The sequence below is a fragment of the Petaurus breviceps genome, unplaced genomic scaffold, assembly GCF_028583685.1.
Source record: "Petaurus breviceps papuanus isolate PSGF00001 unplaced genomic scaffold, PetGlider_PUasm1.0 38, whole genome shotgun sequence".
In the NCBI taxonomy this organism is placed as follows: Eukaryota; Metazoa; Chordata; class Mammalia; order Diprotodontia; family Petauridae; genus Petaurus; species Petaurus breviceps.
Window position 1 is genome coordinate 82,760,542 of NW_027186304.1, and position 22,896 is coordinate 82,783,437.

Below are 22,896 nucleotides of genomic sequence, written 5' to 3' on the forward strand. Positions count from 1 at the left end.
TATCTTAATTCTAAACCACCAGTCATGCAATGAACTTTTTTCTTTTAGAAATAATATTTATTTGGTTTTATTTCCTTTATTCTAGAGAACCCCAAATGCTCATACATATATATTTACCTTTCATAATACCCTCATATATTCATTAGTACATATGCTAATATCCTATTACAAATATAGGTAAATTAGAACTGTCAGGGAGATTTATTATATGTATCAATCCTTGGAAAACTTTGCCAGAGTTATCTCTATTGGACCTGCTACACCCTTGATCAATTAATTATACATTACATCAATAACTACTCTAGAGAGATATAATAAGTGCAAAACTTCTATTTTTAAGAACGTGTCAATAAAATGTATTTGGTGCATAATATCAGAGGAAACCTTGAAAAAGTCATCACAGGAGATTTTTAAGAAAAGAATATACTCCCTTTTCTTGTTCTCAAGTAGTTTGCAGCAAAAATTAATACATTTTAGCATGGGCATAAAGGGATTTTTTTATTCTATATTAACATATATTATTATATAGCTAATAATGATTTTAAATATGAAAGTATTATCTTTTACACAAAAAATGCACAGGATTTTGAAATGACTACAAATCAACATTTTCTATGAAAAGGGTGTGAATTTCAATGCAGCACAAAGACATCAGTTTGTTCTTTAGCTATTATATGCTATTTATTTAGCTATTACATACATATAAAAAGTATACTTTTAGAATAATGACTGCCTAACCTCCCCCCCCAACTCTCCCCTGCTTCTTCTCCCCAGTAGCTTACTCTTTTGGAAGAAAGGCCAGCAGGTAATTCTGAAAACTATTTGTGGACCTATAAGGTCACTGGGGTATTACTGAGAAAATTATGCTTTGGCATACCAAAATGGTACCCAAGTGACCAGACAGACTTGAAGGTACTTCCAAGACTCTATATTAGCATGTGATATACATTTGCTGCCTGACTGCATATTTCACTGCAATACCACTTAGAATGTTGAAGTAGTTATTTACTAAATGGTCCCCCAGTGGCATGATAGAGTTAATGCAACTTCCAAAAGTGAGTTTCTCCCAGGGAGAGTACACAGTGTAGTATACACTTACAAAGTGGAAAATCTTGCTTAAATGACATTAAATTTTCCTCTAAATTATAGCCTTTTCTAATACTCCCTATTTGTCTGGAGTGAGATTTAAATTAACCAGAGACAATCACTGGCATTTCTAACAGTATATGTATATGGATAGGAGATATATAACATGTTACTGATTTAGTGCTTTGATTTTTTTTAACATAATCTCTTCTTATATACTGTGACTAAAATCCTAAAGGGAATTTTAGGATTTATCCAAATAATCCATGATCTGTATCAAAGCTATGGTAACATTCAAGTAGTGTGACTAAAACTCTTGCTTTATGGCAAGTACTTGAATATGTCACAACTTTTCCAAGCACTGTGGCAGTTAAAGATCGAAAAAGAAGATGGAAATAAGAAGACTATCCCAGGAGGGTGCAACTGGTTGGAACAAACTTCTATGACCACAGAACACTTTATCTAATGGGTGTTAACAGCAAAGTAAACAAAAAAAAACCAAATGTATAACAGTAAATTCTTTCTACAGAGGAGAGGAATTTTCTCTTAACCAAAAAAAAATTTAATCTATGCATTACTAGGTTCAGGTAAAAAACAAGATCACTTTCCTATATCTGGCAATGTAGGGTCTTCAGCATCAACACATTTCAACACACAATTCACAGATGCTTAGAAACCTCTTAAGAGCATGGATAAGACCATAGTGATTATGCAGTCTCGAGTATCATGCTGTAACAGTTGCCAAACTGTCTTTACCTTGTCTCTGGCATTGCTATTCAACAACAATTGTTTATGATGACAGCTATTTGTGCTTCTAAACAGAATATATAGAATGTAAATGGGCTAGAAAGTTATTCTGCACTCAATTCCAATAATATAGAATGAGGCTAAGGGTTTTTATATGATTTGAATGAACCTTTCCCCCAAACTTTAAGTCTAAGAATTAGGTTTGACATGAGTACAATTCCTTTATGTTATAAATTTATAGGTTTCCCTTTTCATTGGTGAGCAAAAGAATTACATGATCTTACATATGCAAGAGAGATTTCAAATGTCATCTAATCCAACCTCCCGTAACACACACAAATCCCAGAATCCTGTTTCCAGCACCTCACACTTAATTTGTCTAGATTTTGTACATATCTAGTAACAGTGAGCATAATAATTATGGAATGAGCCCATTCCTTTAGGGTATAGCTTTGTTAGAAAATTCTTCCTTATATCTCCTCATCTGCTCCCTTGTACCTTTTGCCTACAAACTTCAGTTGCTTACCATTGAATTACACAAAATAAGTCTAATTTCTCTTTCATATTATGATCCTTTGAATATGGGAAGCTGTTTCCTTAAAGTTCTTCTTTTCAAGGTTATATATTTCCAGTTCCTACTTTCCCATATAATTGTTTTCATCTTAGTTACCTTCTTTTGAATTTGATACTACGTACTTGTATCCATTTCCTTTTTTCTACTCATACAGCCATTGCCTTTGTTCAGGTTCTTATAACCTCTCACCTGGACTGTTGCAAAAGCATCCTAATTAACTGCCCAACATCCAAACTCTTTGCTCCCCATCCATAGTCCATGCAACTGCCACGTTGATACTCCTAACATAAGGACACACAATTCTGATCATTTTGCTACATTTTGTCCTCCTTTCAACCCATTAGTTTGAGCTTAGCAGCTCAAATGACTCCTTCTAAAATAAACTGCACATCATCTGTCTGGCTTTTAAAGCCCTTCACAATATCCAGACAATCTTTTTGGATTTACTGCACACTCTACCACCTGCCTCTGTCTCTGCACAACTTTTACCTCATCCCTAGAATGCCAAATTTTCTTCAAAACTAGGACTAAATATTCCCTCATATAAGCAGACTTTCCTGTTCACATTTCCCTAGTTTCTAGTGTCCTCCCCCCATAAATTACTTTGTATTTATTTTATATTTAATTTTTGTCCCATTGAATATAAGTTCCAAGGGTGAAGGGATTGTTTTGATTTTGTCTTTTTATTCTCAGCACTTAGCATAGTGTCTGACTCACAGGAGATGCTTAATAAATACTTGTTGAGATAAAAAAAAATGATTCTCTCCTGTTTGTGAAAATATCCCTCTTAAAATGTGTCATCCAGCAATGGACTTTAGATGGCAGTACACGATACAGTAGGGCTGTTACATCCTCTTCTGGACACTAGGATTATTGATACAGTGTAATTTTAGAGTGGATTTTTGGTAATTATTATTATTATTATTGCTACTAATAATAACTAGCATTTAAATAGTGCCCACAATGTGCTAAGCACTTTACAAATATTATTTCATTTGATTCTTATAACCACCTTTGGAGAGAGATGTCATTATTATCTCCATTTTATAGGTAGGGAAACTGAGGTTGATTCATCTTGAGCTTACAGACCACTAAAATCCATAACAATTATATTCTGGTGATATACTTCTTGTGCCATGATTATTTAGCTGATTTGTTAAATTAATACCTAAAATTTATCGTTTTTACATCTCAACTTGTTAGGTTAGGCCCATAAACCTTGTCTTAGGATATTTTTTTTGAATCTTGATTATGCAAGTCAATTAACTTTTTGTCATCTGCAAAGTTAATAAGGATATCTTCTGTATATTCATTTAAGTTATTAATAAAAAATTTTGAACAAGAAGGAGCTGGAAGGCACTTGTAAGGCCATCTAGTCCACCACATCCTTGTCCAAAGATCTCTACTACAATATCCTCAACAAGAGGTTATACAGCACCTGCAAGAAGACTTCCAGTGAGGAAGAACCTACTGCCTTCTCTGACAGTCCATCAGTTTGGTGAATATTTTGAAGAATTTCATATAGTCAAGGTCTGGAACATTTTCTTTATCTATCCCCACCAATAAATCTAATCTTATATAACCCTACCAAAAGTTTAATCAGGTAAGAATGGTACCCCTACTTACACACTTGATAAAAAATTACTACTAGGTGACCAAGTTAAGCAAATAATCTTAGGCACAAAGATTATATAACACAATTTTAAATCCAGTATTATTTGAACGATAATAAAAACTCCTCAAGGTAAGAAGAATAGTAAATTATTAGTTTTATTTCTCCATGTTAATTTTTATGGTTTTGGAATAATAATCCCCCAAACAACACTTATTATGAATAAGTAAATGATATCTCACATTTATACAGTGACCTGTCCTTTAGAAGTCAATTCTGTCATTTACTTGAATCTTACAATTATGACATGATATAGGTAGTACATATTACTCCTACTTTAGACACAGCAAATTGAGCTTCAGAGTAGTTAAAAAGACTTGCCTATGATCAGAAAGTCATTAATGGTGGAATGAGCTAGGATTTTAACCCAAGACCTCTTAATTCTAACTCTTCAACTATTTCTAAAACCCTGCTAGCCTCCTACTATTAGAATTATATATTTTCTGTCATCTGTTTAAGAGGTTTACCACTGTGAAACTCCTGTGTATGTGTGTAGATATATGTAATTATATGTTTAATTTACCTTATATCTATTTTACATACACAGATGCAAATGTCTTCTCCCCTAGCTAGAATGATAGCGTCTTGAGAGCAGAGACTATTATTTCACTTACGTTTTTGTATCCTTGGTGACTGACACATAGTATTAACTTTAAAAATGCTTGTTGGTCAATTGACATTATCTAGAAGGGACTACTATAATGTTTTTTTAGTACTAAATTTCTAATTATAAAAATATTTTTATCATTGTCCTCTTGTTATTTGATGGCTTTCTATATGTTTTGTAGGCAAAATCCTACATGTTTATAATAAAAAAACCCACAGAAGAATAATTTACTAGATGATTTCTCTATCAATCAAATAGTCTTAGAATTAGTGATTAGGAATTCATTAGGCACAGTACTGCTGTAGGCAAGGAAATAAAGTAGAGCAGGAAATACAGCCATGGCTACTTCTTTTGAATGGAGTTAGGAAAACATAAGACAGAAAGACATCATGATCTAGTGGAGAAAGTGCTAGCTTCAAATCCAGGAAGACCCAAATTCAAGTCTTATGTCAGATATAATGGCTCTATAACATTGGGGCAAGTCACTGTGAAAATACTATGTCAAAACAGAGCAAGTTTTAGGACTAGGGAAAGGATTGAGGGATAAGGCGACTGAGAAGGAAGAAAAGGGATACTAAGCAGATTTTATTAACCAAATATGTAAGATTAAAGGCAATAACAAACACTTAGAAGAATTTATATATTTATTCCATACAACATTCTTTGAACAAGGATCAAAATTATTTACAAACCAATTTTAGCACCTTAAATTTTCAAATTGAGAACTAGAAAGTGATTTTCCTTCCTTTTCATCTCTTCAAGGGTTTAAGTTGGGGAAGATAAAAAGCTATGATAAAACCAAGAATTAATTTTCTATTTGTAGGAGATATGGAATGATATATATATATGTATATATATACATATATATATATATGTAAGTGAATGAATTAATAAAAAAAATATTAAGTGCTTACTATGTGCCAGGCACTATGTTTTCTGCTGGGGATACAAATACTAAAAGCTAGGGAATCTTTCCCCTCAAGAATATTATATTCTTAGGGAAGAGGATACACACACCACACACACAAACATACACATACATGCATACATATATAATATACACATATGCACACGTGGAAATGTATATTTGTATACATATATACAAATGAATATTTATCAAAATATCAGTATCAGGAAAGGGATTTTTCATCCAGTAAGTTACTTACAGGGGATAGTGAGATAGAACAATCAACCGATATGCCATTTTCCAAAGCAAAAGTTCCATTTCATTACTATGTTGTTATTACTATGTACTAAGGAGTAAAAAGCTTAGAAAAGGACTGGGTGGTGTGTGAAGGAAAGCCAACAAAATTGTGTAGGTGGTTGACAGAGAGATGTGCTTTGGGAAAATTAACTTGTTGGCTGTGTGGAGAATGAATTGATATAAAAAAGAAACTTGAGAGAATGAGAACAAATATACTGCAAGCCATCCATGCTTGTCTATCCTATGTGACTACCATTTATTGACCTCAAGAGATCCACTTAACATGTTAGTGACTTCCTTCAACTGGTGACATCACAAGTATAATAATAGAGTATGTGGGCTATCCATCATTTGTCTCTTGCTTTCATGTGACTGACCCATTATGTTTTCTAGTCATATATTTCTAAGATTACATCTTTTATATCACTTCTCACTTATAATTCCTCATTTATAATGTGTCTCAAGTTGTTCACATCCATCATGAATCTATTCACTGACCTTTGAGTGGTCCTCAATTTCAATTCTTTGGGAACTTTACCATTCCATAGCTTACAACCATATATCATCATCAGAAAAAAATGCTGGTATTAAAAAGGTAGACCCCTGTTTCAGGTAGAAACTTATTCAACAAAAGAAACATACAATCTCTACATGGCAATGAAGGCTACTTTCTTTCTCCTGTGATCTTCTGGATCTAACTAATTTTTCTGTCCAATGCTATGGGTTGCTAACTACATATCATTGTCTGAACAATAAACATTCTTCATCCATATGCTGTGGGGAGCAGGCAGTCTTTTCTAGAAGAAATTCCAGAACGTACCACATATATGTTCATGTTTTTGACTGAAAGGTACAGAGAATACAAGTTCCACCACATTCAAGGTTTAACAATAAAAATGCATTTAATTCAGTAGACCAAGATAGATTGTCTTAAAGAAGAGTTGTCAAACATGTGTCATGTGGCGCACAACACTTCCCAGTACAGTTGAGACCAAATTAAAGTGTAATTGGGAAAAACAGTAAATAAAAACAAAATAAAACATAGATAACATCAGATTTTAAAACTATACCAATATGGGGCACATGGGGATTCTTATCTATGGGGTTAGTGGTTCCCATTTATATCTGAGTTTGATAAAACTTCTTTAAAGGATCTCCTTCAACCAAATGAACCTGCTGCATACACAAAATCATATAAAATAACTTGAAAGATGTAACAGCAGAGACTTTTTGTTCAACAATTCTGTGATTATTAATCTTAATCGAGGCATAAAGCATGGAGGCATACACTTGACAAAGGTATTTAAAGTTGTCACAGATAAGGTTGAACATAAAGTCCAAGTCAAATAGAGATTTCCTGTAGATGACTAGTTTGCAGACAACATTATTCTAAGAATAGCAAGCCCTGCAATACTTCAGTCTCTTAAATGAGGCATTCCTTACACTGACCCATATTGAAACCCTTATTTACCTTAATAGAGGGTCTTTATTGGTTTTTGTGTCCAGAATAATTCAATGTCTGGTGGCCAACCTTTGGGTGATAAGACTCTTCTAATATAGTTAGGATAACAATCTTTCATTAGAAAATGCTTGAAGTTTCCTTTTCAGGGGGAGGTAAGGAGGACTTTTCACACCATCTACTTTGCTGACATAGCCCTTGAAACTTCAGTCACTACCATATCAAGATTAAAACACGAGGATACATATTTCATTTTTATTAAGGGTACAACAACATAACATATTTGTGCACTTTATACTTTTCTCAGGAAGTCTGGTTGGGCAAGTATTTTAATGTTCAATTTACAGCTGAGGAAATAGTCAAGGAGGGATTAAGTAGGGTTCCAGTAGAATCTAGATTTCTTGAATTTAGGAAAATATTCACTGTTGCATTCTTATTCCCAATGACAATCATCGTCCTTGATACATAGAAGACATTTTATAAATGCATTTCACCTGATTAAAGTAACTTAGCCATGGTCACAAAGTGAGGTAATAACAAAATTGGGACAGGAAACTGTATTTGGAGCTCTTTTCCTTAAACTATATTGACTAAAACTTTGAGACCCTACGTTTCATGTTCATGAACAATGCATTTGTTAGGACTGATACTCATTTATAGTAACAAAAAAGTATAAAGAAACTTACAGAGTTGAAAGCAGGATGTTTACAGGATAATATTGATAAAGATAGCAACTCATATTTATACAGTGCTTTAAAATGTATTATTAAGCAAAGATATGAAGGAAAAATGTCACATTCAAAAGGTGAGTTTTTAAAATGTTCTTATCTTTTCAAGCTGACAAATTATTTAGGTAAATGGTTTAAAATGGTAAATAAATAGACTCCCTATTTAGTATATCACAAAAAAATTCTTTTTCATCTTGTCAACATCACAGATTCCTACAGAGAAAGGGTAGTAGTTTCACAAAGCGTAACAAACAAGAAACAGCCTTAGAAGATGCTGTCTGGGCCACCCAGGATTATGGTTGCCAAGAAACAATCGAAGGAAAAAAAGACTTGATTTCACATTTAAAATAAATTTTGTCAACACATAGGGTATACTGCTATCTATGAAGAAAAAAATCTGAAAATTTATGAATAAAACATAACAGGGAGTTTTAGTGATTTAACCTAAAGTAAACTGCCCAGCTATAACTTCAAACATGATAAAAGCAGTAACTCCTAGGTCAAAGGTCTATTTAGAAAAGAACAAGGACCCACATTAAAGCTAGGAATCTCAGCCAGGGTAGGAAGAATGTTGGAACCTGCTGGGGCTTGTCTGTAGTTCCCATGTGGAGGACCTTTCTCTAGTACTTAATCAGCAAGCAGGAGGCTGTTGTCTCCTGTGTATTTTCTACAGAAGTCCATTTGCTTTCCTTCACTGGCCTCTTTGCCATAGGCTATGTCTATCATCAGGGCACAATATACGTGGCAGACGTTAGTGAAGCTCTCTGGGGAAAAGCTATGAAGGCCAGATGGGCTATTGAAAAATCAAGGTTTTCCTGCTTGCTTATGTCACTTAAAAATCCTTGTTAAAGTCTTTCCACTTGGCCTATAGCTTTTCTACCCCCCCCCCAATTTTACATTGGTGATAAACATTATAAAGCCTTCACATGCATTTTTATGGATAAATTTACAATCTTATTGGCTTTAGTATTTTGACAAAAACTATTCAAATATAGTTACCTTAGCAGGTTTCACTGGTTAAATATCCTATTGGCTGAGAGCAGGAGAGGTTCATTCAATATTTAAAATTTAGTGATGTTAAGAATAAGAGAAGATGCTTCAATAACTAGATATGTTATTAAGTTAAGGTAAAAAAAATTACATTAAATTCCTAGTAAGCTGAAAAATAATCACATAGCTCAAGGTACTGAAAGGAAAAGCAGGTGACTATACATTTTAAGCATTAATGAAAACTAATAATTTACCTCAAACTGAAGTTTTATTCATCTAATTCATTTTATGGGGGGGGAACATACTTTCTATTAGCAGATCTCAGATACTCCATCATAACCCAATAGTACCCAAAATTATAAAAACAAAATTTCTTCCTGGGATTATAAAATTACTGTTCATTTTGATTTTTAAGAAGTATATGGTTTATCACTCTGGATAGCTATTTGGGGTTATCCAAAGAAAGGGATTAAAATGTCCAGATCCTTTGATTCAAAGACTCCACTCTCAGTAATATGTTTCAAGAAAGCCAAAAATGGAAAGAAAAACCCAATACATTGCAAAATATTGATAACAGCATTTTTTATGCTACCAAAGAATTGGAAGCAAAGTTCATCATCATTTAGGGAATGGCTAAAGAAATTGTGGTACATGAATATGCTAGAATAATATTGAGCTGAAGGAAATTATGAATATGAAAAATAAGAGAAGTAATCAGAAAAGATATGAAGTAAGTAGGAACAGGGAAACAATATATACAATGATCATAACAATGTAAATGGAAGGAAAAAACCAGCAAAGCTGAGCACTAAATCATGAGCCAATCTCGTCCCAAAGAAGATGAGAAAATCACCCTCCTCTTCTTTGTAGAGATAAGGGGCTATGGGCATAGGATACTGCATATACTGTTAGATTAAATGATTTATCTGTTAATTTTGCTGAACTATTGGGGCTGGAACCCAAGGGAGGGAAGAGGATAAGGAAAGATAAATATATACATGCATATACAAACATATACATACATATATGAACAAATATATAAAGAAGTGAAGGTGATTTTTAAAAGACTCTCCTTCCCACACCCATCTCCTATATAACATAAACTCTATGCCTCTGCATTTGCCTTCCAGAGAGGTGTATCCTGGGTCATCACCCATTGTCTTTGACTTTCATCTTGTCACTGTACTTCAATGACTCTGGAGAGTGAGATTGATGGCTTTGTGCAGCTCTGCCTCACTTAAATCCAACTCATGGACAAGTCAAGACATCGCCCTCATGATCTCATTGTTCTTTTTTGAGAATGAAGGATGAACTACAGCAATGGACATTCCATATAATAAAGACTTTAAAAAAATCACTAAAGCCAGTCAATACATGGGGGCGGGGTGGGGTGGCAATGCTATCTGTGCAATGTTCTAGACCCTTGGACACCTCCCCACCCCCTACTTCTACTAGGAAAGAGGAGACCTACATATTTTACATTTCCTTTTGAAATGTTAGGAACAATGTTGAAATGTTAAGAAAATAATTGTTTTTTTTGTGTGTGTGCTTTACTAAGTCATACTGCTTTTATTTATTTATTTTTGCTTTTTGGAGGGCAATTGGGGTTAAGTGACTTGCCCAAGGTCCCATGGCTGGGTTTTTTTGTGTTAAGTGTCTGAGGCCACATCTGAACCCAGGGCCTCCCGACTCCAGGACTGGCGCTCTATTCACTGCACCACCCAGTGGCCCCGACATTCTGCTGATTTTATAGCTATTAAAAAGTGAACTTAATGATGGCAAATACCTCCATGTAGCCTCTATCTCCCTTCAGAGAAGAATATGAATCCAATCCTCTACTACCACAAATCTTACAGTCAAGTTTTCTACATTTGGGCAAATCGCAGGAGTCAGACCATCCAGAGTACAATGGATAAGCCTTGGAGTGGTGAAACCACTTTCCTGATTCATCTCTGCCAGTTAAGTATTCCAAATAACTTTAAAAAACAACAGCAACACACCCCCTTGTTCATTTACTTTGAGTTACAAGTATGAATGGCAAAGTACTGTTTAATGTTGTTAGATGATTCAGAGTTACATGATATTTGATCGCTAAACCCCTATGTACAATTCCATCAACATTTTCACCAATTAGCTGGGCATTTCAAGCCCTTTACAATATGACTCAAGTCTTCTATGCCAGGATTATTCCATATTTTCCCTTTCACTCAGTACATGTTTCAACCAAACTGTCTTGCTTGCTGTTCTCCATACACATCGACTGTCTCCGTGCCCTTACTCAGGCTGTCCCCAATGTCTAGAATCAATTCCTTTCTGGCTCCTGCCTCTCATGATTCCTCACTTCCTTCAAAGCTCAGCTGAAGTACCACCTCCTCCATTAGACTTTTCCTGATTCTTCCTGGCTGCTAGTGCTCTTCTTCTAAGTTATTTAGAATCCATCAGTATTTAGCTATCTTTTTTACAAGTTGGTTTTCATGATACCAGGAGAGTTACTTGAAGAAAAACACTGCTCTATTTTATGTTTGCCTATATGGCACAATATGCCGAGTACATGGCCACAACACCTAGTACATAGTTGATACTTATTATCTGTCTATTGATTTTGCTTTTCCTGGAATTACTCTGTTTCAGGTCTATTTTTTTACATTAGATTAATACAGAAAAACTCTCTAAAAGTATAAATCACAGAGTCTAAGTTACAGCTGCTGATGCAGGGGGTTTCTACTCCATGAGTTCTTACCACACATGAAATTATTGGTTCAGTTCCCTCTATCCAAAATATGTCCCTTCCTTTCTCCCCTTAACAAAGTTAGCACAAATCTTTTATGTTTCTTCCCTTTGTAATTTACTAGAGGAAGTTTGGAAGTCTATCATAGGAAGGGTATTGACCAGGCTATATATACAGAAAAACAGAATTCTCAAGCACTGCCTATTTCAGGATTTATAATGACCTAGTCATTGCCCTACTGCATCCAATAAATGCCTGTGTGTTGAGCTGCACTGATTGACCTACAACTAGGAGATCTATCTCTTAAGTGTAAGGCCCAGTTGAATGTTTGGAATACACATGACATGCTGATATCTTATCCTCAGTGGAGATATTCTGGGCCTTCAATGATCTTCACTGAGTAATAAAGGCAAGTATTTCTATGTTACCCTGGAGAATTTTAGCCATTTAAGCATTTAACCTGGCACGTTAGTAAAATAATGGAAGATGAATAACATCAGACCACATTTTTAGAATATATTAAGATTGCAAGAATCATTTTTTCATACAACTCCCTCTGGGACAAGGAGGGATATAGGAATTATAAGAATTATTTTCCCTATTTTTTAGATGAGCAAGCATATGCTGAGAGAGATTAAGTGATCTGCTAAAGGTATATGTAGCTATTAAGCATCAGAGGTGAGATCTGAACTCATGTGCAGAGTTCTTACTACTATTCTACACATGACTAAAATCTTTCTATTCTTATTTAGTTCATGTAATAACTCCTAGAAGATGTTAAATGTTGCTGAGATATTTACTGTTAAATTTATTTTTATTGAGTACATGGTGAGTATTATTGGCATTCTTTAAAATGTAAGAAACAGACATCTCTACAAAAATTCCTTTAAATAAGAATTAGTTAGATAGAATCACCAAAAATATTGGTTGTCTCAAATGATAACTCCTAAATATAGTCAAACAAAATTATTTAACAACAGAGGTAGGCATTTTTTTTGTTACCAGAAGGGAATAAAATGAAAGTTAAACAAAACTAAGTGATCACAAGAATCTAGGTAGAAATATCTCTGCAGAGTATTATGCTAACCTCTTTCTCTTGCAATTTGCTAATAAATGAACTTTCTGGTTTTGTGTGTTCACTACTTATCTAGATTTTTGGAAATAATTTTCTATAATTTAATAAGCTGATTAGATCTAATTAGTCTGTAATCTAATCTAAAGTACTTTTCAATACTCTAATCATACAAGTGACTCACCTTATAGAAACTTTTATATGTAATGGAATCTCACACACAGAATTACAGTGTCAAAATCAGAGAATAAATTCCAAAACCTCACTGGCAATGACACTAAAACTAAGACAACAAGCATTAAAAATCTGGGGAAGACCTTAGCTGAAAAAAGCCAAGTTCTCCCACTGCATCCAGGGGCATCTCCAGTCATCCTGACCTTTGTCTTGCCACTGGATGACTCTGGAGATGAGAAGAATGAGGCCGATGACTTTGCACAGCTCTACCTCACTTAAATCCAATTCACTTGCAAGTCAAGACATCACCCTCATGGTGTCACTGGTCCTCTTCAAGAATGAAGGATTATCATCATCATCATCATCAACAACAACAACATCAACATACCAGGCACATGCTAAGCACTAGGGAAACAAAATTTAAAAGAAAATCCTACTCTCAAGGAACTAACAGTGTAATGGATGAATTTTATCAAAACAAAATTTTATTGGCCCACAGATGCTCCTGAACAGGAAAAAAAATTATGAAAATCACTAAAAAGTATGCTAGTAAGAAAGGTAAAAAAATCTCCATGTATTAAGTTGGCACTATCTACATTCTACTTGGTCTACACCTTTATTAAGTTTGGAAATTAATCAATCAGCAAGACTCACTAGACATTTGATATGCTAGATACTGTCAATCCAGTAAAAGAATTCCTTTCACCCACTTTGCATACAGGAGTATTTGAAAGAATAGGAAAGAAAGAATTGAGTTGATTTCCCACCTTAGTTTATTATTTGTATTTTATCCTTTCTTCATTTGCTGTTTTTTGTGAGTGGAAACAATATGAAACAAGCCCCCCCCCCCAAATGCAATATAGATTAGAAAGGTTTCAAAATATGTTAAATGGGCCTATGATGGGGAAGGTGAGTGGTTATCAAGATACTTAAAATAAGTAATACTATACATAACATCACTCCTCTGAGACATCTTTATGAGGCAGTTTTTAATGTTGAAAAATTCACATACAGTAAAATTTCATAGTCAAGATTCTACTCTTCCATAGGGGCTAAGATAGAGTTCAGTTACGTAGTTTTTATAGAAAAAAAAAAGATTGGAACAGCTAGGTGGCGCAGTAAGAGTGCCAGCCCCAGAGTTGGGAGGACCTGAGATCTGTTCCGGCCTCAGATACTTAACACCCACACAAAATAACTGGAGGTGTAACCTTTGACAAGTTACTTAATCCCAATTGCTTTAAAAAAAAGATTAAATTATTTTTGAACATATTTATAACAAAAACAATATTTATAACAAAGAAGAAACATTCATTCTCAAGCACTTTAGTACATGCAAATAACCTGCTCAAATCAATTTGACAAACATTTATTACAAACCAAAATTCAGTTTATTATCTATATTGTAACTCAGTTACCTGTCATTCTGTTGGAGAATAATGAACCATGTCTGCTACTAAACCCATTTGTGACTACAGCTGTTAAAAGGGAACACAGAACAAATGGCTTTGGCTAGCAAGATCTTAAAAGTTCATCAGATGGCAATGAACTTCTAAACAACATCCCACACCCTTTCAAGACCACCTAAGATTCACTGGTTTCATTGTTGAGGTTATTACCTCTACCTAATCAAATTACAACTTCTCTATGCCTTAGTGGACCATCATCACAAGTTATTGTAGCAAAACCAAAACAACAGCTAAAAACTATCAGAGAATCGTCGGTACAGAGCTGGAAGGGACCTTAGTGGTCATCTAGTCCAACCCTCTTAAGTTAGAGAAGAGAAAACTGAGGTACAGAGGGGTTAAGTACTTTGCTCAAGACCACATATCTAGCAAGTGACTGAGATGGGAAAATCATTACCATAATCAAACATTATCCTTTGAAGGTTAATCTTCTGGTGATAAAAACTTAGGAACTTAGCTAGGCTGGTGCTACTATAAACAGGTAGGTGGGTGGCACAGAGGATAGAATGCTGTGCCTGGAGTCAGAAAGACTCATCTTCCTGATTCAAATCTAGCCTTAGGCAATTACTAGCTTTGTGACCCTGGGCAAGTCATTTAAACCTGTTTTCCTCAGTTTCCTCATCTGCAAAATGAATTGGAGAAGGAAATGGCAAATCATGCCAGTATCTTCTCTAAGAAACCCCAAATGAGGTCATGAAGTGTTTGACATGACTCAACGACGACAACAACAACATTAATAGAGAGAGTGCATGATCAGATCCATACCCCGACCTTTCCAGATTGGTAGGAACTTTCAGAGCTTATATTTTATCTGCATAACTTTTGAGAATTTCCACACCACTGTGGGGCAATAGAGTAGGGCTTAAACAGTGGGCCTCTTTTTTAGAGCAATAGCTTAGTTTGCTTTCCCCCACCCCAAGATGGTTTTATTCCAATACTTCAAAGATTCACAAGGCCATATGTACATGGCAGTATTTCCCAACATTTTTGTTCTGCAAACACATTTCAACAATAATAAAAACAAAAATTTCTCATGAAGTCCTAAAAGAATTTCATATATTACATATTATACTTTTAGATTTGTTAAGTGCTTATAATATAACTGTGATAATGCAACAAAGAGCAAAGGTGGAATTCAAACTCAAGTCCCCTGGCTCTGACTCCAAAGCTCTCCCTCTTACACAGCATGAAATTTTGTTGTTATTGTTGTTGCTGTTAACATATGGCAGAGGCATGTTGCATTTTCCTTACTTGAAAACTATACTTCATTGAAGATATTCTAAAACATTCTTTTAAGTTAATCAGTCTAACCTCTCTGAATTTAGTCATAGTATGTTATGTGGACATGTGATTACTATTACAGAATTAGCTTACACACAGCACCTAGCATGTTGTCTCTCCACTCCCCAAAATAAATGAAATCAGAGAAAATACAATGCCAAAATGGATACAAACCTTGCATTTGGTAGCTGTATGGTGCCTGTCCGGGTTGAGGAGTACTAAAGCTTGTGCCATAACTTAGAAATCCTGTCTGTCCAGGTGTCTGTGATTGGGACAATCCACCTTCTGTCTTGATGCCTGCCCACAATGCACCTAAATCAGTTAGTAATAGCATATCTATTTGTCCAGATCCAAAAATCGGTAGAAACACAATAGCATACAAATAGCAATGGTTTAGTCACAAACCAACTGGTAGTATTTATACTGTTTATTAAGAACAATAAAGGGAATGTAAATTTACAAGTACATACTATCATTTCACCTTCAAGTCTGAATAAAGGATTACTCTTAAATGGAATATATAAAATGTTCAAGTTCTTTCTTCCAAAATCTGTCCTCTAGAAAAACAAATCTACCTTAATTCCACATATCTGTGTTCTTTTGTAAAGCAAGTAATATTAATGGATGACCTTTGATTTATATGGACTGTGTTTATTTTTTTAAGGAGTTGGAAAAATACATTTCTATTATTCTGTTTTGTCTGCATTATTCAATAAGAGATTTTGGATGAGGCCAAAAACAAAAACCCAACTGTCACCACAGGTTAAACAGGGCATGCACAAAAATGTCATTCTTGCTTCTTGCCAGCTGTCTACTAGCTTAGCACTTAGGAATTTTGGAGGTGACAAAACCCTTGGCTGCTTTGTCTCAGCAACCAACTTTAAAAATGACTAATAATAACTAATGGGTACACAAGATTGCCCTATTTTTCTCTGCCCGCAAAAAATGTGACTCTACTAGAAAATTTCTCTTTGAAGTCAATGGGAATTTTGTCAGGCATAGAATTAAGAGGGCAACCAAACTTCATATTAATATTTTCCTGGAACACAATTGCTATATTCAAATCATGAATATATGGTTTAGAGGATCCAATAAATAATGGTTTAGAGGAAACTTGGAACAAAAATATTTACCTAATTTTTTTTGGGGGGGTGGGTGGGTAGGGAGGGAGAAGACAGAGAATGTGGATCTATTATTTCAGTAACATGAGGAACCGCTGTGGAAACTCCTCCTGATACATATCAGCAACTTATCTGTGAATTATTTCCTTAGAGAGTAGCTTGGGGAGCTTTGATATCTGTGGTTTATGGTCATAAAACTAGTATGTTTCAGAGGAAGAACTTGAACCCCTATCTTCCTGACTTGAAGACTACTCCTCTACCACATTACTGAGTCTCTAGAGAGCGTACAATTTAAAAAAAAAATGCATACGAAATACATAAAGTTTGTCAATAGTTCTCTTGAATTCCCCCTTTTGCCCAAATCAGAGTTCACAGCATAAAATAGAAATTTTGAATCCTTTGCTTTTTCTTGTTGTTGTTTTTGTTACAGATCAGATTTCATTAAGGTTGGGAATTCCCTTATTGTAATAAGGAAATCTCATGGACAAAAACCTATAAATAGAAATCAACAACTGTTTGGTAATTTAAAGTCTTAGAGGGTTGTCTAGAGCCTCAGTTAAATAACTTGCCCAGAGTTGCCTAACAGGTAAATGTTAGAAGGAGAGCTTAAACTCAAGCTTTTGGGAGTCTAAGAATGACTCTATCCACACCATGGTGACTCTCTATGCATTTGTAACATTGCAAAGTGGTTCCCAATGTTAAAGTCTAACATCACAAGGTGAGGACTAGAACTTGGTAATAATGGAGCCCAGTCATTACATCTGGACCAGGATTAAGGATAACTATAAATCTTCAATTGTTTTTAGTCACAGCCTAAGGAAGAGAAGAAAATAATTCTCTGAAGAACTACTTGGGGGCAGAGAGATAGGGAGGAAGGACATGGGGAAAATTAGAAAGAAAAATTTTACTTTTACATTAAAAAAAACTACCCTTAGGATCTAAAACTCATGGTAAATGCTGTTACTCTTATTTCATTTTAAAGTGAATTCATCTTTATACTGAAAGCAAAGAATTTTCCCAAGGCACTGAAAAAACCAGACTCAAGTCAGAGCTTCCTATTCTAATTCCTATTGTATTTCTAAATAATATACTTACAGTTTTAAAATTAAAAATATTTAAAAGTAAAACATTTGTCACTGAACTCAGAACAAATAGAGGATTAAACACACGAAGTGGGTAGTGACTAAGATATCTGCATTACTAATGCTTAAACTGATGCTACTACATTGAATTCCAGAGTTAAGCCCCCTCCTCTCCCTCCCTTTATCTCACTTGTGTAATAAAAGAGGCACTTTTAAATAAATTAAAATGATCAATATTTAAAATCATGCTATGATGAAAAATGACCAAAAACCCACTTCCAAACTGACTAAAATGTTTTGCTGAATGCATGTACTAAATTAATGTAGGACCTTAAAAGACAGTTTTCAATTCATATGGACTAGAGTGAATCCCAAGGTCCATATTTTCCCACAGATTGAAGTTATGAATAAATCTTCAAATATGATCATTTTTAATGTACACATAATCTTCAAACATTTCTGGTTTACTTTCTTGCCAAAATACACTGTAGAAGGTAATGTTTGCATCATTCTCCTGACTGTTGACTGCTCTGACCTTCTTTTTTTGCTTTTTGGAGGGCAATTGATGTTAAGTGACTTGCCCAAGGTCACAAGGCTAGTGTGTCAAGTGTCTGAGGCCAGATTTGAACTCAGGTCCTCTTGACTCCAGGGCCTATGTTCTATTCACTGCGCCACCTAGCCACCCCTGACTGATCTGACCTTTGATAATATTGTCATAGAAAAGAATAGGGAAAACTTATTAATTCTCTCTTCTACTTCCCCCAATAAAAGTTGGATATCTGAGAAATAGAAAAATGACTCATTACCAAAGACCTCACCCACAAAAGTGCACAAAATTACATTTTATGAGTGCAAAAATAAAACAGAAAAATATTAAACAGCTAATGTATAGAAAATGACAATTTAAAGAGTACATGTAGAATACAGAGCCTGTCACCCATACTACCCAAATAATCAACATGTAGTATGATCAATACATACTGAAATTAATCTTGTGGGGAATTTGGAAGCCGAAGGGTAAGAAAATAATACTTTCTGAAAATTTGGCTGAGAGCTAAGACTTCCTAAGGCTCCCTCAAGTGAATCTTTTAAATACACAAGCATACAATACTACATAATGTTGCTAATAATGTACTCACCATACGAGGGGATTCCATATGGCTGTCCTGGCTGTGGGTATGTGGCATATGCTGTAGCCTGTTGCATTCCTGTGGTAAACTGTGTTTGCCCATATGCAGCCATAGTTTGTGAGGAAGGGGTAGGGAGAATATGTGGGTATGGTCTGCTATTTGTCAGAAATGACAGAAAATAGAAAGCCCATGCATTAGATGGAAACATGCAAGGTTTCTGAGTAACAACTATATCATAACTCTGCTATTTGACATTGTAATAGACTGTACTATAGAAAAGAAAAATTCTTCTAAACAACAGTTAAAGCAAATTCTTACTTTTAGTAAGAAGTAAACATATTAAACTCCCTGAAGAACAAGTTCTGATTTTAAATTATGATTTCACACATGGACCCAATTATGATGTGAATTTAGGTAAAACTTTTCTTATTAAAAATATTTATTAAGAGAAAATACATCTTACTTGGAAGGATATATCTGTGGTGGGGAAAACTGATGTGTTTGTCTTGGGCTGAAGCCACTACTTCCAATTGCTAGAAAGAAGGGAAAAATATGGATAGCAATATGGATATATACATACCTAAAGTAATCCACCTAAAATGTTAACTAAGCATTCCTAAGTCTCCACATGTACAAAACTATATTGTTATTATACTTTCTAAGTGACTGTTAGCAGAACAGAGTGTGATGTCTTGTGTAAACATACACAAAACTAATTGTTGATGGAAATGTAATAAAATCAGAAGAAACAAATTGTTTTGAAAAGAACATAACAGGCTATTCAAATTATCATCCAGACCTAGGTAAGAATACATTAATTTTGAAATGGATTACCATTGGAACATTATCTAATTTCTAGCTCTAAAACATCATTAGATATATACTACAGATTCTTATTTGTCTACAATGACTCAGAAACCATGATAGCTAAGATTCCTTTATGTATGCAACTTACATTTCTTATTTCCTATGACATTGTGGTCTTTAACATTTCAGAGAAACACAAATTCTATATTTGGATATATTTCAGAATCTGACAATCACAAACATTCAAACATGACCCAATGTCATTTTAATTTATACATAACTAACTATACATTTTTGGAAATGTAACCAAAGGTATCTTTTCCTAGATGGACATCATAAGGCAGATGAAACACAAATCCTCATAACCAGGACTCTTCCCCCAGAAAATGTTCTTAAATGCTTCTTAATCAAACATTCTGTCTCATTTCTGATCATGCTGTTTATATTGTGCCAAGAAGCAAATACTTTCTTTGTAACTGTTATAAATGTTGCCACACACACTTTATGTTTACTGAAGGGCCTTCCCTTTCACATTTTAATTTTTCATGAAGCCATCAGTAAAGTCAAACATCTTCAACTTAATTTTGGGAGAATTGCCAATAGAGTTTAGGCGTGATACTAAAATAGCTATTAAATTATAAATTGATTGTGTCACTTAGATGAGCTGCACAAAATTTTCAAGATGAGTAGTTTATCCCTTAGTAGAGTACAGACGAAGAGGAAAGAGCACTTAGCACAAGTACTAATCAGAACATTAAGTTTTGCTTCATACCTGATCCTGAGAAGTTGTCTAAAGACCCGTCTGCTGCTGTTGTAGCAATTTCACTGCTGCTCATTGGCTCTGTTTTAACTAGAAAAAGAAATCATCTATATAATGTGTGTATATCCATGAATACCCAGAGAGCCACAGTGTGCATATGCACACACACACACACACACACACACACACACACACAAACCAAAATCAGCTAAACTAAAAATTATGGAAAATAAACAAAAGGAGAAAGCTAGCTTTTTATTGTGTGGATATTTGGGGAAATTAGGTGCACTTTTGAGAGAATCAATAATAATGTTAAAGTCATTCATAAATAAAAATAAAGTTTTTCAAGTGTAAAAAAAGACCCCTAGGAAAAGAACCATTGCAAACAACAATTCTTTTAAGAATACTGATGAGCCACACAAGTCCTATTAGATATCTTTTACTTTAACAAAAAATTAAAGACATTTTAATCTTAATGTTGTAGATATAATAAGTTATTTGGAAGCTAAATGTTTCCTTTTTAGGGAGACAAATGATATAGAAGCAAAACTATTTTCTATCATTGGCATGATTAGGAATAGGAGTCCCTGGTAAGAAGATATTAGCTGATTGTAGATTTCTCATCAATTATCTGAAGGTGATATATTCCTATGGATCTGTGATCTCACTGATGTGAATATTCCCTCCAATGACATAGCTCATAATCTGTCCATTCCTGCCTATCCTGTGAGACTTTACTCTATGTCCTTCCATGAATTCACCACAAAGGACAGACCCACAGTGTGCTAACTTTGGAGTTTTTTCGATCTATCAATCCATCAATCAGTAAGCATTTATTTGGTACTTACTATGTGTTTTCAAAGCTTGGGGGGCACTAGCAATTGGCTGAAATGGGATCAGGAAATATCTTATTTAGGAGGAGGCACTTTATCCCTTAAGAGGCTTAGGGATTCTAAGAGGCAAGAGTGAGGAAGGACCACATTTTTAGGGATAGGGAACAACCTGTTTAATAGCAAGGAGCTAGGAGATGGATAAAGTCATGATTTACTGTGTTTTATCACTTCAATAATCTCCCTATTCTCTTCTAATATCCTTACCAAGGTTGGCTTTGACATACATGTAGATTATTTTCATAACAACTTTATATAGATGGAAAAAGAGGTATATCGGTCTTTAGTTAAACTCAGACCATTTATACTTGGTCTATTTCATCTGTCATTCTCATTTTTTAGCAATATTTTAATTTTCCTCATAAGTACATCTGGAACTGTGATATTAGAGGTCAAACGTATAGGATCCACTATTTTTGTTGGTGAAAGATTTTTTATGGAAAGAACTGGTTATGCAAATTCTTCCTCCCTCCATCCCTTCTCTTCTCCCTTTCTCTCTTTCCTTCCTCCCTTCCTTTGAAATGACCCTTTTTCCTATCTATTAATTCATTTCCTGTTATCTACAAATATACCTATATCTCCCATTCTTTTTCTTAAGCTACCACATCCCCCAAATCTCTGTCCTGTGCTATTTTCTTTTCAATCCACTTGATCTCATCGGTCCCTATGCATTCTATTATTATCTTTATTCATATGATTCTAAGACCTATGGGTGTGTGTCCAACCCTAATTTCTTTCCTAAGTTCCAGTTCCATATCACCAACTGCCTAATGAATATCTTTACTTGGACATCCTTAAACTTAACAGGTACAAAATGAAATTGTTTCTCTCCTCCCCTACGCTATACCTACTCTTTCCCCAAATTTTCTTGTTATTCATAAGATATCTTGTTAGTCACCAGGGATCAGAACACTCAGGTGGCATCCCTGATTTCTCAGTCTCACTCACTCTATATGTCCAGTCAGTCATACGTCTTGTTGTTTCTATCTTTTCAACATCTCTTTCATATATGTTTCTTTTTCTCCATTCACATATCCACCACCCTAGTCAAGGCACTTATCACCTGTATCCTGAAGCAGTGAAATAGTCTTCTCACTGGTCTCCTTCCCTTAAGCCTCTCCCCACTGCAACATATCCTCCATACAGTCACCAAAATGTTTTTCCTATAAAGGGCAGGTCTGGCCATTACCTCCCCTTTTCAATAAACTCCAAAGGTTCTTTGTTATATTCAAGATCAAATATGAAGTCCTTTGTTTAGTATACAAAATTCTTTACAACTTGGCTTTTCCTACCTTACTTATCCTTTTACACTTTACTACCC

The 22,896-nt window shown here is 34.6% G+C and overlaps 1 protein-coding gene and 1 non-coding gene across 4 annotated transcripts in view; both read right to left on the minus strand.

Moving 5' to 3' along the window:
• Positions 1–22,896, minus strand: part of EYA1 (EYA transcriptional coactivator and phosphatase 1) — a 345,032-nt gene that overhangs the window by 106,597 nt on the left and 215,539 nt on the right. For 2 of the 3 annotated variants that reach the window (XM_069100112.1, XM_069100110.1), the window contains 4 exons: positions 20,698–20,775; positions 19,582–19,651; positions 19,128–19,270; positions 15,960–16,097 (listed from right to left, as the gene is read on the minus strand). In XM_069100112.1, coding sequence (XP_068956213.1) covers positions 15,960–16,097; positions 19,128–19,270; positions 19,582–19,651; positions 20,698–20,775 — 429 coding nt within the window. Of the gene's footprint in view, positions 1–15,959; positions 16,098–19,127; positions 19,274–19,581; positions 19,652–20,697; positions 20,776–22,896 lie in introns of all 3 variants that reach the window. The other variant, XM_069100111.1, reaches the window with a different exon arrangement.
• On the minus strand, positions 10,878–11,034 carry LOC138170766 (U1 spliceosomal RNA). Its single transcript, XR_011170741.1, has one exon. It is a non-coding gene; the product is annotated as a U1 spliceosomal RNA (small nuclear RNA).